General features: G+C 44.2%; 1 protein-coding gene across 1 annotated transcript in view; it reads right to left on the bottom strand.

The window, feature by feature from the left end:
• The window catches only part of GALNT16 (polypeptide N-acetylgalactosaminyltransferase 16), a 71,054-nt gene that overhangs the window by 11,020 nt on the left and 41,983 nt on the right, over positions 1 to 18,051 (bottom strand). Inside the window, exons 4-13 of the mRNA XM_005149243.3 lie at positions 17,416 to 17,483; positions 14,967 to 15,032; positions 13,759 to 13,880; positions 11,550 to 11,637; positions 10,737 to 10,821; positions 9,614 to 9,717; positions 5,149 to 5,275; positions 4,147 to 4,239; positions 2,034 to 2,117; positions 862 to 1,003 (exon numbers count right to left, since the gene is read on the bottom strand). Coding sequence (XP_005149300.1) covers positions 862 to 1,003; positions 2,034 to 2,117; positions 4,147 to 4,239; positions 5,149 to 5,275; positions 9,614 to 9,717; positions 10,737 to 10,821; positions 11,550 to 11,637; positions 13,759 to 13,880; positions 14,967 to 15,032; positions 17,416 to 17,483 — 979 coding nt within the window. The remainder of the gene's footprint in view (positions 1 to 861; positions 1,004 to 2,033; positions 2,118 to 4,146; positions 4,240 to 5,148; positions 5,276 to 9,613; positions 9,718 to 10,736; positions 10,822 to 11,549; positions 11,638 to 13,758; positions 13,881 to 14,966; positions 15,033 to 17,415; positions 17,484 to 18,051) is intronic.

Raw genomic sequence — 18,051 nt, 5'->3', positions numbered from 1 at the left:
TAATAATATCATACTTTCCCCAAGGAAGAAATAAAAAATGCAATAAGTTTCAGAGGTTTCAAACGGTAATGGCATAGAACGAGTCAGATTGAATGGCGTATTGAATTCAGCTGCAAACTGGTTTCCAACAGTTACCAGATGTGAATATGTATTTTCTGGCATGAGATATCCTACTGTGACCTTTAACTTTCTCAAGCTGCTTCCCTGCTGCTTTCAGTCAGCAAAAGAGGCTGAGTGCTGATCTTCATCTGATATAAACCAGCACAGCTCCACTGCAGTTAGGAGAGCTGCACCAAATTACTGCACACAGGGTCTTGGCTATTCAAACTCTATTTGGGCTTTATACTGGAACACATCTGTAAAACAGCACAATGCCAGCCATCTGCAGCTGCAGCTGAGCTGATAGTCCAAGAAAAGTTTCTGATCCTGGGAAAATCTCTTGCCCATGTGCCAGGGTACTAGCCATACCCCAAGACCCTTTCTCATGGGTTGTATGATGAAGCAGAGCACACACAAGCAACATTCTGAGTGGACTCAGCTACATGACTCCAACCCTGGTCGCATGCCTACTGAACAGACTAGTGATGACCCTGAGTATTCAAGAGCTACCTTTGTCAAGAGCTAGCCTTTGAGTGATGAAAACCTTCCTATTCTAAGCCTGACAGCTGGGTCTGTTGAGCCAGAAGAGCTCAGAGTTGTGCACAATTTCTTTTTCTGCTTACTATTAAAATCACTAACAGGTCCAAATTCTTCCTTCATTCACCTCTGCATGAGCCCACCATGGCCAGATATGCCTTTTCATTTCCAGGTAATAACAAGATCAGAAGCAGCAGCAAAACACCAAACTGAAGCCTGCCTTACCTGAGAGACAGGTGGATTGTTCACTGTCCCTTTGCAGTTTCCCATGCCAGCCAGCATATTTCCTGTGGTATCCTGTGCCCAAGACTCCAGGCAGTTTCCTCCTTGTTTAATTATTCCTGGAATTAACTCCTTTTCAGGAATCCTTGAAGTAAAATGATGGTTGCATGGCACTTCATAAACAGAAATGTTCAAAGCACTTTCACATTTAGAAGGGTGTGATTTGCCCCTGACTGAAACACAGTCCCCTTTGTTTGACAGAAAATGAACTATATCAAATTGTTCCCTGGAAATGTCTGGAGGAGGCAAAAGTCAAGAGACAGCTTGGTCAGAGGACTGGTACCCTTTTGTTTTAGAAAGCATAACAGGATCTTTAGGTATACCCCAAGCAATTTTGTGTGATGTCTCTTCTGGTAGAATCCATTGCCAGTAAAAAGCATATCCACACTGCTTTATTCTGCTTTTGCCTCCTTCCAGAGTCTTACCCCCACCCATCACCCCCAGAGTTAGCACATATTCACTGTCTCATTGGTAGCAATAGAGGAAAGATCCATCTTGGCCAGACTACAGCTGGATGTTTTAGCCTCAACCCATGTTAGCTACAGACTGAGATGTAAAGATGCGTTTCCAGGGTGTGTTAACTAGCAGGTGCTAACAACACAGCTCTACCCAGGCTACTTCCCAGTGGAGCAATGACACAACACTACTGCATCATGACCTGGGGCAGGGGAAGCCCAGCTGGTTCTGGCATTCACCACAGTGTTCTCTGAGCCACCTTCACCTCTGCACTGAGGCTGTCCAGCTCTACTTGGCTCAACTACCTCCAGGCAGAGCACTCAAAAGGCAGAGACCAAGCCTTATCTGAGAGGGATGTAGTGCTCTGGTACTTGTCTATACCCCACATCTCTGAAAACATCACTGTTGCACATCTTTTGGGGACAGCTGCGTGGGGCAGAGCAGAGGGCTCCCAACAGTAAGGATCAACAAACCTTTTGCAGAGTTGTTGAGATGATACAAGCCATAAAATCACAGGTTTCTCACCAAAAGGAATAACAGATGAAAACCTTTTCCAAGCATAATTCTCTCTTTTGTGCGCTGCCACCAAGGTTCATCTTCTCGCTGTGACCCACCTCCCAGTTCCTTCAGAGATTTCTACAAGCAGAGAACTGACTCACTTGAGCTCTGGGTAGACGTTCTCCAGATACCACTGGAAGGATTTACAGTTCAGTTTGCGACGCTGCTCCACTCGGTCTGCAACACTGGAAACACAGGCAGGTTGTTGAGGATAAAGGTAGTGAACACGAGGGAGGGGAACAATGAAGATTGGCCAGGAGGTTTGAGGGAGGCTATACAACTTTTTCCCATTACTCATTCTCCCACGTTGCTGTTGCTGGGTTCAGAGCACTAGCAGTGACCTGAGGTGAAAAGGAGGAGAGAGGCAAATGGCAGGAAATAGAAACGGAAGACAAACACCTTCAGAGAACAATTCTTGCACTTTCATTGGCTCAGAATGATGGTAGGCCCCAGGTCCTACAAAACTACTGTAGGACCAGGAAAGTGTTTCTGCCTCTGAGTGGTAGGTACACCATGAAACTTGCACCATAATTAGTTCCTGAAAAGGCTTAGAAAGTGCTTGTGCTCAGGTATATACCAACAGTGTGTCTATGTATGTTAGAGCACATCTCTAGGTCATGGCAGCAACTCTAGGCTCAGGTTGGGTTTTAGACCTAAAGAACATCGTTATTTGCTCCTAAGCAGTTTTGGGAAAAGGGAGGAGTATAAATGGAAATTAACATCTCAGGAAGTGCTGCAGCAGCCCTCCCACTGCTGATTTGCTTGGCTTTAGTTGGCTGACAAAGACTTCCCACAAGCCGTCCTACTGAGCAGTGACACTAGGGACTCTCCTTTTCAAACTATAACACTACATTTGTGTGTTTGGAAGGACTTTCAACTGTACCCATGCTCCTTGTCATCCTCAGCCCAGAGAGGCCACTGTGCTGCCCATACCTCAGAAGAATGTTCTTAGAATGTGTGAATATACACATAAAAATTGTGGGGAAGGAGGATCCACTTTAGGCCCAGTTGACAGTGATAGTGTCAGAGGCATCTGATTTCTAAAACCTAGATTTAATGCAGGTTCACAAGGCTGTTACTGCTGGCTGTGTGAACAATATCTTTGGGTTTTGGCACTAAAACACATGAGAAATATTTCCATGTCCAATATACAATATTTCCTTCACAAGCAGCAGGGTTACTTGTATTTTGGCCCCAGTCCAGCTGCTGCAGTCAGCTCAAGGACAGATAAATTAGGTAGGCAAAGCTATTTGTACAAAAGTATGTAATGCGTCGTGATAATAAAGCACAATGTGCAAAAAAAGTGTGTAGGTCAGACCAAACCTGCTTGTCATCAAATAAGTAGGAGATGCATCATTACCCAATGCACATAGCTACACATTTGACATACAACCACATTTGCCAAGTCCTTACACTGACAAAATAGTCACTCATTGACAGATAGAACCCACAGATACAGACCACTTCTGGGACTTTTTACATTGATTTGAGAGTCACAGGGGTTTGTTAGCACAGAGGGTAAGCTCTCCCCTCATCCCAGGTCTTGGTGTCAATTGCTGATTGATACAATGAGTGTCACAAAGAATGCTTAAGCTTATAACAGCAAATCCCACGTGGCCTGGAGACAGCTATAGCGAAGGTGCTGTAAGGAATACAATTCTATACAGAAGTGGATTCAGAAGGTGATGAAGACAAGTCACAGCCAGATTGTGCTCCTAAATGAGATGTCCCACTATGGGCCATGTTCTCTCCTGCCCTACAAACCACCCATTTGCTTATCAGGAAAGAGGGGAGTGTGCCAAGTGCAACCTGCTCCGTGTTACAGCTTGCCATCCTTGCCTTGGGATTCTGCATCTGCACAGGTACGAACTTTGGATCAAGCTCCAGTAACTGCATATCTCACATTTGTAGGGCAGCTGCATGCTGTGTTAGAAAATATTCTTATCTACTTAAAATGTCTGGCCTTTTAATTTCATTACAGATCCCTTTGGCCTTCTACTAACAAATGATTTATGCAGGGTCAGTGGGGGGAAAATAAAGTGAATTAGAAGCAAACCTTGTTAGCCAGACACTCAAGCTGCAATCTCCCTGGCAATCTAGCCATCCAGAGCATCTCTATTCTCCACACTTAGCCCCAGAGAAGATCCAAACATTATTTCTTGCTAGCAATGGGGCTTACCAGAGCCCTCCAACCAAGATTTGGGGGCAGCTTACCTTCCAAATGCCTTCCCGATGGCAGATGGCCGAGCCTCATAGTAGTACTGCTTGTATTCATCCATCCATACCTCTGCTGTGCGCTTGGTGTTCCTGCATGGGGATGAGGAGATGCTTTGCTGAGTGCTGTTGGAGAACCTGTCCTCCCTGCGGGCAAGCACTGGGTGGGCAGAACCAAGGCCTGTCTGTCAGGAGGGAGTGTGGGATAGTCCCATAGGAAAACCAGCAGGCAGTACAGATGGATATAGGCTGAATGTGTTGAGTCCACAAAGCCTTGTAAGGCTGCTTTGTTTCAGAAGTTAAAATTTTAAGTCATAGTTTATCATGATTTTTTCACACATACTTCCTCTGCAGAGACACCTGGACTGAAGGTCACCATCACCCTGCTTTACAGTACCCTTTTCCTCAGATTAGCATAATGCTATAGAATAATTCAGCCTGGAAAGCACCTTTAGGTATCACTTGGTCCAGCCTCCTGCCCAAAGCAGACTTGTCAGGTCAACTTCTGAAATCTCCAAGAATGCAGATTTCACCACCCTCTACACCAGTGCTCAGCGGCTCTCATTCTGAAGCACTTTGTCTCATCTTTTTTCTTTTCCCACCTGTCCTGCAGTGGAAGTTGTCCTTAGGGCTTGTCTCAGAGCACTTGCAGCTCAGTAAGATCCCTGGACTCAAAAGCACCTCAGAGACAACAGAGATGATTGCTGATACACAGGGACATATCATAGGGCAATATCTACAAATGGCAAGGTTCTCTCTCTGAGCTACTGCTCCCCCGCCTCCATTGCAGGCTGAGGAAGAGCCAGATGCACTAATGCAAACAACAGAGAAGGGAACAAGTTTTGTTCACAGAAAACAGCAACTCATCCTTCCCTTGAGATGCTCAGCCATGAGCTGCTCCCCTCTGTCATCAGGCAGAAAGACAACAAAGAACTCAGGCTTATTTAGACATGACCAACATTAAGACAACCTGGCTGCTACCAGGAACTATGCAACACCTACTTGATGTAAGTCAGTGCATTTCCCTCTGGGAAGTCATAGGGATGGCGCTTCCTGAACACGTGTCCCACTCGACTGCAGGGAACAATCTCCAAGCTGCCACCACACATCCACACTCGGAAAGATAGCTCTGGAAGAAATCCCAAGAATCATACAGCTGCAGATGGGCAGCATTTCCAAGAAGAGCAACTTCAGTAGCATGCCTGAAAACCTTGCCCCTCTGATCTAGACGTATCCCCTCCAACAGCAAAAACCAGGAAAATCAAGGGCATGGTGAGAATGGAAAAAGCTGTCCTCCCTTTGTTCAAATGGAGGCAACCCTTGTGGCTCAGACACTTCCTAGCCTTCTCCAGTCCCACTCTTCAATTTGGTCCCCTGGACATTTCAGTGAGACCAGGTGCTTGCTGTTGCTGTCAGGCCTGTGGGATGGCATTTGGCAACAGGCTGAGATCACACCCACCTCGTTTTGGAGTTCTGTAACTCTCCAGCCCTGCACGTGGATGGAAGAAAAAAGGAAGAACTTCCTGTGTAAAGCAAATCATGTGAGGAAGAAAGGTAGTTTAGGAGTCAAGGAGAAAGAAGAGAACAATATCAGGGCATAGGCAGTGAGCCAATGTCTAGAGCAGAGACCTCTCCCTCATACCTCCATGTTATCCACCCTACAGTAGCTTGCTGTTCTTGTCCTTCTTGTTTCTTAATTAAAAAACAAAACAAAACCATACAAAAACCCCCAAACAACACCAAACCAAAACAAAAAATCAAACAAACAAAAACAACACCAATAAAACCTCAACCCAAAATCAAGTGCATGACTGGGTTATAGTCTGTCACCACTTGACTCTCCTGGGGGAGCTAAGAGCAGAAATCATTCTAATAATAGTGTGACTATAAAAATACAAAGAGAACCCTGCTACTTGAAGAAATCCAGCTGGTCCTGAAGCTAAATGTAAGGTTTTGTTAAATGATTAGAACTTTGATGTACAGGTGCTTATTTGCATCACAGAAGAGATGTGACCTGCTCAAGCTTACATGTCTGTCATTGCAAGTTTAATCACTGCCACACCAGAGGGGCTTTCCACTTTGTGTTTCATGTGGTGGTGAGAAGAAAGAAGGAAAATGAAAATTAGCTGTGTAGTTTTCTAGTCCTTACCAAAATGGTTTCAGATTGTGTAAACTGATTACTTCAAAAACTTCACTCAGTTGGGATCTCCCTGCAGTAATGCCTGAATTATGGCACTCTGATGTTTCAAAATTAAAAAGAAATTATGCATCCAGCTCTAATGACTGTTTCAAAGCATGTACACACACTCACATCTTCCCAACCTTCATCTTTCCCCATAGCTTTCCTCTCTAACTCTTGGGAAAGGTTGTTTAAACAGTGCATTTCTTTTTTTGGGGGGGGGGAAGATGGTGTATTTAAGATAGCTTCTAAGGAAAAAACCCATTTTATTAGACTATTTTGTGTCATTTCATACTAGCTCTTACTAGTCAGTCTCTTTCTCTTTCCTAGAGCTTATTATTTTCAGCCTCTTTTCAACAGAGAGTTCAGGCTTCAGAGAGAGGAAGGGCTTTAAAAACAACAAAAAAAGGCCAAGATATGAGTTTCTGTCTGGTAGTGTGTCCAGCTGGCATCTGCTCTCCTGGAATGAGGTTCTGACTCACTCCAGCCTAAAACAAAAACAAAACTCTCAATCTAGCATCTGTAACTTAAAGTGAGTCCATTTCTCAAGGGAGGATTCCTCATGCCATGTTGGCATCTCAGGCACATGGACAGATCACATGTCCAGGTTTGCAAATTATGGAAATCTTTAAAGAAGGGGCAAAAGAATGCAGATTTTGGGCACAGAAGAGAAAACGGAAATCAAACATGGCTTATTGAAGACTTTCATCTATCCACTGATGGAAAGCATAGGAGAACTTCTTGCTGTGTATTTTCCAGGACATGACCCAGTCCATATGTGCTTTAAATGACTTAATCACTGTGGCTTTTCCCCATCACAGTGGAAAAAAAGGGGTTTATCAGCTCACACCCAGCTGGAAGGACATTTAAGCATCTGGTAATTGCGGCCAGATCATTTCTGTGTATCTGCAGTATGTGCAGAGCTTGTGGGGCTCTGTGCCCTAGCTGTACAATCTCTTATCATGATGATGATGGTGATGATTATCCTGTTTCCTCAGTGAAAAAAGTTTCAAAGAAGAAGCTGATTAAAAAATAGCCTTTGTGGGCAGGGAGTGGCCCATCTCACCCACCCAAATTAGTCAGAACCACCCTCCCACCTCATTCGCAAATGGTGACCTTATCCAAACATTTTCTTTCCCCTCAAAATTGTAATTTGTAGCAAAACTGTTTCAGAGCATGATCAACATTTTTCCTTCATAACAAAACCTAGTTTTCAGTTAAATACGGAAAACTGGCCTTTTTTTTCCAAAGGGTCAATTAATCATTCTGAATACTACAAAGATTCGTACTTTTTGTTGTTAAATACAGGTTGGTTTCTACTCCTCTTATGTGCAACAGCAATAGGCTTGATGTAAAAGCCACTGGTTGATTTGTTGCCTCACATTATGCTGAAGAGCTGAACAAAAGTTAGCTTTAAAAAGTCGTCTGTTTTGCTTTTAAAATACTTTCCCATATCCCTCATCACAGTGTTGATGTGGCAACGCACCTCATGGACAGGCCACATGAAACACCATTGTGAACTTAGCTTTGCCCTCCTTAAGTGAAGAGTGGAGGTGCAGGATAGGAGTGATAGGGGACAACAAATTTACAAGGAAACCTCTCAAAGCAAAACTGGCAAGCCAGTCCCACACAGCCTGGCCCTGCCACTGCCAGGCTTTGAAAGAGCAATCTGAGGGAGAACAAAGCAATTCTGTGGAGGTTTTAATCAGCTCTACCTGCAAGAAGGGCTGTGGGTGTGCAGGTAATTTACTGTCACGGCAGAGAGCTCTGCTTAGCATCAAGATACTGACAAGCACACCAAACAACAATGCTGGGCTCCCAGGTGGGCAGAAGCATACAGTCAGAAGCATAAAGAAATATTCTTCTCCATTCTTTACAGCTTTTACACAGTTGCAGCTCAGAGGCTGGCACGATGGTCAATGTCTGGCTCTGCAGCTGCAGTAGGACTAGTGGCAGCATGAAGCTGAGTTTGGCTGTGCAGAGGAGTCTGAGGGTCACAGGAGAGAGGATCTTCATTGTTGGTAAAGGATGCCTTTGACTTCTGCCAACAGTGCTTAGCTGATGCTACCAGCACTGCTGAGATCCCAATGCCAGCCCCATTTCATATCTCTGTTAAAAATCATGACTATCATAACCTGAAGTAAGACCTCAGAAAGCAGAGAACACAGCCACTCATTATATTTTGTTTTTAAAAAGTAGTGCCTTGATATTCTGTTATGACAAAAACATTCCTGGTTTCAGAGAGGATTTCAGAAAGAGGCAGCTCCCGCAGCTGTATTCAGAGACACTAGAGTTTCCTCTTCTTGACTATTTCTTTCTTTCTAATTGGTCCTTCAGGTGCTAGGAAACAGCATATTATTCTCCTTTAAAGGGTTTTATTTACAAGTCTGTGACATTTACGGAAGTTGTAAAAACAGGTTTTTTGGGGGACAGTGTTAGCTACAGAAATTTCTATTTAAGTTGACTGCAAAACAGTCAACAGGCTTTTATCTCTTCAGCTCCACTTGCATCATTTCTAAATGAATGCACAGAATACTTGAAGTATCCATGAACTTCTTTTCGATACTCTTCTTCCTTTTGATGCTAATACCTAGTGACATTGCAGCATCCCTTCACACCAGGCAAAGAAAGATAAATGGAATACCTGTGCTTGGAATTAAGTGCAAGGAGATGGGCTAAAGCACCGTGGCATCTAAGATAACAGCACTTCACTGTACAGACTACCTTGGGCCTCTGAATTCCTCAGATGTCTGTGACACCCTAGCCTGCTTCTAAACATTTGCATTTTGAATCTGTTTGTACCCGAATTCCACTTACAGAAAGTCTTGTTTTACTAGGAAAAAGTGTCCTTCTGACCTATCAAGCTGGAAGAGCAACCCAGACTTATGTGGGAAAGAGGAACAGGAGTAAGAAGAGCGTATGAGTGACCGTATGCTTCAGAGCTGAGACAACACAGACTGTCAAGTGCAGGACTGGAGGAATACTCTCCAAAAACAAGTAACAATTTAAATAACAGGAGGTTCCTGTTTCTTACCCTTACTGTGGAAACACCAGTGCATATGCCTGTAGGAGAGTGATAGCCCTAATAACAAAAAGCTATGTCCCGTTCACTTTGGTTGAAGCTGACAGCGATACAATTCTGACCAACATAGGGGTTACCTGGCCATGTCCCTAGCCTTACACTGACATACAGACCAGATCACTCAAAAGGAAGGTTCTGGTAGGCGATGAAGACTGGGAAGTGGTTCTGCATTAGTGTGTCATTCCCCTGAAACATCCTAAACTTACCAAAATTTTCTCCTCCCCAGATGTCCATTTGAGTATCATATTTTCCCAGGTGGTTAAACCAGGACTTGTCAATCACAAAGATTCCTCCTGCTATGACAGGGGTTCTGGAAAAGAAAACAAAAGCCCATACAAAATAATCACACATATATGTGGCACCACCATATTCATTTGAGAGGGGGCAATTTGTTCAGGCCTGACAAATCATATCTCATTTAAAAAAGGAAAATAGTAGAGCTGGCACCTGAACCTGCAGCAGGCTTCTGAGACCCCCCTCACTTTCCTGCCTTTGCTGCATGGTCCTACAAGCACTACAGGAGTGCATTTGTACAGATATGCACAGTGTGAAGAAATGGCAGCAGCACTGTTTCATGGCTGTGTTTGCCTACTAGACACAGTGTGAGAGTCGCTGCTGCATGCTACTGCTCTGCTGTTAGCGTGCTGGTTGCTTCTGGAGTACAAAACAAAGGCTCGCAAATTACACAGAGGAATGATACTTTTATGCTATAAACAGGGATCTGTCTGCCTACACAGACAAACACTGTGACCTTTTATGTCAAGATTTGTCACGTTCTACATTCCTGAGAGCCACATATGCCACAGCCAAGATGGAAATAACTGTTCAGCCAACAGAATCTCTTTTGTCCATGGACATGCATATTTTAGGGGAGGAAGGGAAAAATTTTGTACCCAAGTTACTAGGCAAGATTCAGTTGCCAGGTCTGCTTTACACTTGCTGGGTGATTGTTTAGCTGCTTCATTCCTTAATTCTTCACCTGGAAGATGGAGGTAATTAAAAGTCCCCAAGGGATTTCTGAGGCATTCAGACTGTTGAGTGAATGAGACCACAAAACCCAACATATAGAAGTGGTGTCTTGAAGAGCTGGCACACCTACAAGCCTAGGATAGTATATAATTGCTATTCTTACAATATTCAGAGAGTAATACTCTCAGAATTGGGATGTAGACCTCAATACATTCAGAAAATAACATGAAGAGTTTGTCGACATCAAGAGAGCACTGTGGCATTTTGTCCTCAGCAAGGCACAGGGGTGTACTCCTTGCCATGCAGAGGAAGACTCAGTAAAGGCATTTGGAGGACTGCACACTGTCCAGCATCAGCTACCTTATAGACTGAGTTGGGTCTGTTCTGGACATCTTCTGCTCTATAGGAATCTGCTCCCACTTAAAGTGAAGGCTCCAGTCAAACCCTGAGAATCAAAAAACACATCAAATAGATTTTTATTATTGTTTTTCTACTAGCTCCAGCAATAGTCCCCACCTTTACATCACAGGCCATCTCTACTTTGCTTTCCTGACCTCCCTCACAGTATACTCAAAATGGCAAGAGTTTACCCTAACATAGAATTCACCAGCTTCTGTCTTAGCACCCCTTAGCATTATAAATCTCTGCTCAATTGCACTTCACATCTTCAGGAGGGTGTTGTCAGTGTGAGATGCAATTGCATTTTGGCCAATCTGTCTTAACACCTCTCTGTTTGCCAAAGTCATGAGGCTTTAATCAAAGCCTCCTTCAATGTGGGACATTATGTGTTCTGCAAAGAAAGGCCTGCAGATCACTGTATGCACCACATCTTTCAAGATTACAGTTTATTTATAGTTGGCCTGTGGTGGATAGTTGAGCACAGCACAGTCACTAACACTATACTGGTGCTAAGAGTAGTCACAGAATGCGTAGCCTTTATCAGGCAAGCAGCGTAGCAGCTATCCTCAGCCATAGAAGAGGAAGAAATGTACCAGTTAGTGTGGGTGACCACAGGAACAACTGCAAGGCTGTTGCAGTGGCAGGTAAAAGAGGACAGAGAATCCACAAGGAAAGACCATCACTCTGTTTTATTGGAAAGCTGAAGAGAACATCAATTAGTTTTCAGGCACCATCCCTCAGGCCTAACTTACAGAAGCCACTCATGGTACCCACCTCCCCTTAGGTCCGCTGATGCTGCCAGGTAGGCAAAATTATCCAGGCTGATAACATCAATGATCGGACTCACCACCCGGGTATAATCCTGAGGGAGAGAAAGAAAGGGAAAAAAACTGAATCTGTTTTTCCTTGAATGTCTAGCAAAGCTGCAAGAGATCAGAAAACACAAAGCTGCACATGTAAATCTCTGTCTGGCTTCTCCAGTACAGTTCTGGTAGCTGAGCAAGGGATCCATGACCACGATATCCAAACGTGGCAGTACTAGCCAACTGCATGCCATGGATGTGGGGAATGGAGCCTGGGACACCAACAGCCAGGACTGCTGCTAAGAAACAGCTATTTCTTGCCCAAGTCACAGGGCATGAATAATTGTCCCAAATGTCTTGTGTTTGCTTTTGATATCTACTGACAGCATATCTTCTGGTCAGCCATCCTTGAAGTATCATCAATAATGAGTAATAATAAAGTAATGATAAATAAATGTTAATAAATTATTATAATGATAATAAAATTATAATAAGCCTCGAAATTATTAAGCCCCTAATAAAGCATCTTCTGAACAAGTATTATGAATCAAGACCTCATACATAAGAATCATAATGCACATTGAAAAAGTTATTTTAATATTAAGATATTTGGAATACTTTATTGCCATTAGGTGTATAGAAATTTACAGTTTTCCTTTGCAATCCTTTTAGTAAGTAGGAGTTGAGATTATAACAATTTTTCAACATCATGAGACAGGGCATTAAAGACAGTCTTGTGATAACTCATATATGCGACAAAACAGAGAGCTGGCAATGCCAGAAACAGCATCTTGTTATCAGGCAGCTGCCAGCTCTGTGTCTTTCCTATTAAACCTTCACTTTGTGCTTTGCTTTGGTTCTTCCTGCTATAGCACATTTGGCCAGTATGGCACATCCTAGGTCACAGCTTCTTCCCCTCTATGTTGGGATGGCTGTACAGCTGGAGTATGTCTGCCCAGCCTGGGCCCCCCTGGTGCTCCATTCCCTCTAGTCTGCCCAACCTGAGCACCCACCCTGTGCTCCAGACACCGATCCAAACAGCTGACACAAGGACTGAGTAGCACAAGACTGAAAGCTGAATTAAGGTGCATGGCAGAAATATAGGAAGTAGGTCAAAAATAGCCTGACTTGAAATTTACTCGCTAAATAATACTGGAGTTAGCACCCAAGCTTTTGCATCTCAGATCCTTCCCTGAAGAAACTAAAGAGGTCCTTTCTGCTTAGGGACCCCTACACTGCTCTTTCTGCAGCTTGACTTAAAGAGCAGTAGTAAAATAAACATTTATGGGCTTCTGACATGGAGGATTTATTGAGCAGGATTAAAAAGCAGAAGCTTTTAAGTCTTCAATCCTGAAGTTTCACCTTCTTCCACTCTTTCATATTACACCAACCAGACATGAATACAAGGCATTAAAGCCTCCACCTCTTATCCTGGAGCATATTAACCCATGTCATTTTCCTTTCAGAGGAGGGGATAAATCTCAGCCATTTGCAAGCATGGCTGTGACTTCTCCCATCATCTCTCCCCGGTCTGCTCTTACAGCAGAACTGTATGCCTGCCCCTCCAGCTCTCAGTGCAGTCAGGGTGACAGCTGTCAACATTCCTGTCTCCTATTTAGTCTTCCAGCCTCCCATCAATCCTTTGCGAAGTGAACCAGCAAAGGGACATCCCTGCACTCATAGGCAGCTCCTCTGTGATAGAAAGCTGCCTACATGCAGGTGGGATGTGTTGGCAGCTCAGTGGAAGCATTAATGGAAGAAAGATTTTGGCAGTGACAAGGCAGAGGGGAAGGTCCAGGAGCAAGGGGGAAGATGGCAACCATGGAAAAGTTGCACAGTATGTGCTGCCAAAGTGGCTATCCTATGTACAGGTTAACAGGACTGGGAAGCACAGTACCTCATGTCACCTGCTGGTGCACTGCAGTGGTTCAAGCATTCACCATTGCATCCCATCACTCAGCACCTCCTGCCCTGCCACACTGGCAGATGAATACAGAAGCCCACCCGGGATCTCTTGCCCATCTAGCTCAGGCTGTACCTTACTCTGCAAAAGCCTGCCTGAGGAATATCTGGGCAAGCTTTCCTCTTCACCAGTACTGCTGGTGGCATGTGAGGGCAGAGGATCCACCAGCACAAGGCAGGCCAGTTCCATCCATCCCAGGGAGGGACATGGTCCTCACCTCTTTTACTCTTTGAAGCATCGGCTGCAGCCACTCACTGTTGACTTCACAGTGACTGTCCAAGAAGGTGAGGATGTCAGCAGTAGCCACTTCAGCTCCTCGCACACGAGAACGAATCAGCCCTACAGTAATTAAAGGACATAGAGGAGCAGGAGGGTTAGGAAGGGAAACAGCTGAGAGTCCTTCAGAGAAAATATTGTGTGCAGCCATCACAGGGGAAGAGCAGCACACCAACAATGACTTCGCCTGTCACTTCTGTCCATGTCACTGAGTTTCCATCTGGTTCCTCCTGTGACGATAACCCCCTTCCAGTCCTCACCACTGGTACCTTGTTGCTGCCCTCTCAGTGTCTCTCCCATTAGAACACCCTACTGTTTCTCTCACCACTTCCATAGGACCAAGCTCTATTCTGTTGCCTTTCTTACTGTTTATCTGCTTTATTCCCATTTGTTTTTCCCATTTATTCTGCCCTGGAGTCAGAGATGTCAACTTGGCTCTCAGATGTCTTCTTACTTTCTTACAGGCCATCCCACTACCTGAGATGTTCTTTGTGAACTAAACAACGATTCCTGTCTCCCCTTCCAGATCCTTGCTCCAGGCCTGCTGTGCACCGACAATTTTAGACATAAGTCAGCACAGAATCACAAAATCATAGAATCTCAAGGGTTGGAAGGGACCTCAAAAGATCATCTAGTCCAACCCCCCTGCAAGAGCAGGGTAACCTAGAGTACATCACACAGGAACATGTGAGTCAAACTAAAGAGCAGCTCAGAAAGTCAGAGTTATCATATATGCACATAGGAGATACAAGAGAAATAAATCCCTGTAACTGTATCTCTTTATGACATATATATGATTGTTTTTCCTTTTCCCACATCTCCTAGATGGCTTGTTAAATTCTGAGTTTGAAAGGACAAGATTTATATCTGCATCTAAATTTATAAAGATCTGAAAATGTAGTTGTTGTTCTAGCCATGGCCTCTGGACACCACTTCTTATTACTTGAAGTATGAAATGACAGCCCTGAAGCCTGCGAGTTGATAAGCCAGGTTCTCCCTCCACAGAGCCTCCAAACTAGAATAACAAATCCTTATACTGAAAAAACAAGCTGTAACCATAAGAAACAACATATAAGCAGTGGGCAAGCAAATGGGGCCATGTGGGAGAACCTGCACAATCTTCGTACTTACAAAGCTTTCCACACTCACCTTCTCGCCGGGTGTTTCGTAGACACTTGACCTTTGGGATCTTGGTAAGGAGCTGGCAGTCCTCAGCTTAAGGAAGGCAAAAAAACCCACATTTGGCACACATACATGAATTATTTAGCTTCAACAGAGAGCTCAGATTAACTGTTCTCCTGCTTCTCTGCAGGAGGGGAAATTCTGCTTTCACTTAACATCACATTAATCAGCCTGATGTCCTTAATCCTGTTGTCTAAAGAGCACACAGAAGAGCACTGCTTGCTTGCTGCCCTCCTTGGACAGCTGAGCCCGTGCTTCCAGATACTCTGAGCAGCCAGGCTTTTGCCCTCCTGCACTCAGCATTTCACAAGAACAATGGGACATGTGCTGGCAACATGGCACCAAGCACTGATAAAGTGGAGGGACTGCAGGGAGCCTGGGCTGCAAATCGCCAAAGTGCTAAGTAAAAGAATGTCCTGTCATATCAAGTTATCTCAGCTGCTCTCTGCCTTCAACAGCTCACTGGGGCATTTCCCACCATTTATTCTGGGGGCAGTTTCTGCTTGAATTTATTTGATAAAGACCACAGAGATGTGACCCACTTCCTTGGAGACACCATTACTTTAATACATGGATGCCTAACCAAGGGCTGTGATGGCAGCTTGCGGCATCCCACATTTATATTGCCCAGGAAAGATGATGGGAAGGAACAGCTCCTGGCTCTGGCCCAGCTTACCAATGAACTCTGAGTCTTTAGTTCTCTAATATCCTCTCTCTATTCCTGCCCTAGCAGAGGTCATAGGAATAACAATTTCTAACTTGCTCTTTTTTCTTATCCCACCAAGTTCACCCCAGCTTCCATATTTATTCTGTGTTCCTTTCATATCTCACTAACCCCCCTTTCCCACTGTCATTCTCCTGCAGACTGAATGCAAATTGCATCTCTTGGCATGTTCCTGCACAAGCATTTCCACTCTCAAGGATATGTGCAATCTGAAAAACTGTTCTTTGTGGGCACCTTGGCAGCCGCTGCATCATCCAAGTGAAGTGGAAGGTGCTTTAATTACAGAGCATGAAGATTTTGCTGGATATCTGCTACAAGGGAAGGCAAAACACTCATCTTGGCCAAGTCACAGCTTCAGGTATGAGAATCCATATTAAGTCATTCACCTCTAACTGGTGAATGACTCTAAGGGAGCACATCACTCTAACTGTAACTACTTGCCAGAGCTGACAGACTCTCTGCATCTTTGGAGAGACTGAGATGAGTATTAAAGCAAGGTGTCAGACCTCAAATATGTTCTAAAGTACCTCCATGCAGGTACCTCAGAGGAGTAGCTGCATCCACACACATCCAGCTGCTAGTGAAAAAATGAGAGTTGTCATGGGATAAAGCTTTTTGAAAACCCTTCTATTTTCCTACAAGCCTAAATTGGAGTTTCTGGTACCAAAAATCCATCAGTGTTGATCTGGAACCTTTGGCCATTGAGAACTGAGTTTTTAGGTACTAAATGTGGAACACTTGTGGTTATTTGTTGGAAGTGCTCAGGAACATCCAACAGCTGGGCACAGCTCAGCCATTCCCCAAGTCACACTTCCAGGCCCTCAGAAACTTAAATCCATAATGTCAGCATCCACTTTAGATTTTGTTTATTTTTTAATCTGCCAAAGCTACATAAGCATTTAGTAAGAGCAATGCTTCCTTACCTCAGCAGGTCAAGGTGGGCATTCTCAGCTATCTGTAAAGTGTTCTGAAGGAGTAATTATCAATTATTATAAGTAGCACACAACTAGATTGTCTTTGAGTCTAGCGCATACCATGATAGAAGCAAGAAGTCTTCTGTCCCCACCACCTCACCACTACTACACAACAGTTGGGAGCAAGAGCAACTGTACAGATGGAAAGAGTCCATAGCCTCCAGTCTGCAGGTCTGGTGGGATTCATGCAGATGACACTCCATCCCTGATCCAAACTGCAGGAGAAGGTATGGTGCTGTCAAAAGCATTAATGCTTCCATGGCCTCCCATAGGGACAGCTAGTATCACAGAGGCAGGCAGTCTCACCCCAGTTTGCCTACAGAACTACAGGCAGCAATTTTCTGTAGGCTCCATTGCCTACACTTGCTCACTCTTGGTTTGTAATTACCCACTCTGCTCATGTACACCATTGTTATATACATATCTGCACTACACAGCTCATAGAATGATGCATACTGAAACTACACAAAGATCTCTGGCAACCTGGTCAAAACTGCCAAGCTGAAAGAAAGGACAGACCCAATGGAAAGAAAAAAAGGTGAAGAAGCTCTGGCCTCTGCCATGCATGGATGTAAACTGAACACAGAAAAACTTCCTGCTCTTTTTCTCTTGCATACAGACAAGAGGGAATCTCTGTGTAGGTGGAGGACTGAACAGAGCAAAACCAGGAAAAACAGAAGGTAAGAAATAAGTGTGACAGAAATAGGTCCATACTTACGATCTGAGCTGAAGTCATCTACCAAGATGATCTCCTGGATGAGGCTGGGAGGGGTGCGGTTCAGGACGCTGCAGGACCCAGGGAGGAAAAAGACTATCTTTGTGAGCTGCCATAATGACAATGTAGGACTGATAGAACTCCCACCTGCCAGGCTCTGCACAGAGTTCTACACATCCTCAGAGGTTAACCCGCTCTGGTACCCTGGAGTCAGAGCGATTTGACCCTGACCTTTTTGTACCTCTCATTTCTTTAAAATGCTTGAACTAATTTTCCATTACCTTCTTCAAGTCCGTCCTCTGGCTTTACCACAGTCACACAGAATATTCCCATTCAAACCTCCTCCAATGCCTCTATGCACAGGCAAGTCCTCATTACCTTCAACAGGACTGCTCAGTAACACTTAGGCACCCCAAGGCAACAGCTATTCAAACTTTAATATGAAAAACAGAGGTAAACATTGTCCTCCTAGTCCTAGCAACCCATCTCATTTCAGTGGCAACTGCTCTTCTAATTTTGAGCAATTCTGGAGAAAACTTGTTGGCTTTTTGCATGTTTTGTTTTCCACAGGAAACAGACAAAAAGAATAATGCCATACTCCCAGGAATGGAGCTGTAGAGAAATAAATTACCATCTTGC

This window comes from Melopsittacus undulatus, chromosome 4, assembly GCF_012275295.1.
Source record: "Melopsittacus undulatus isolate bMelUnd1 chromosome 4, bMelUnd1.mat.Z, whole genome shotgun sequence".
In the NCBI taxonomy this organism is placed as follows: Eukaryota; Metazoa; Chordata; class Aves; order Psittaciformes; family Psittaculidae; genus Melopsittacus; species Melopsittacus undulatus.
The sequence above is the reverse complement of the archived record's forward strand: the minus strand, read 5'-3'. Positions and strand labels throughout refer to the sequence as shown.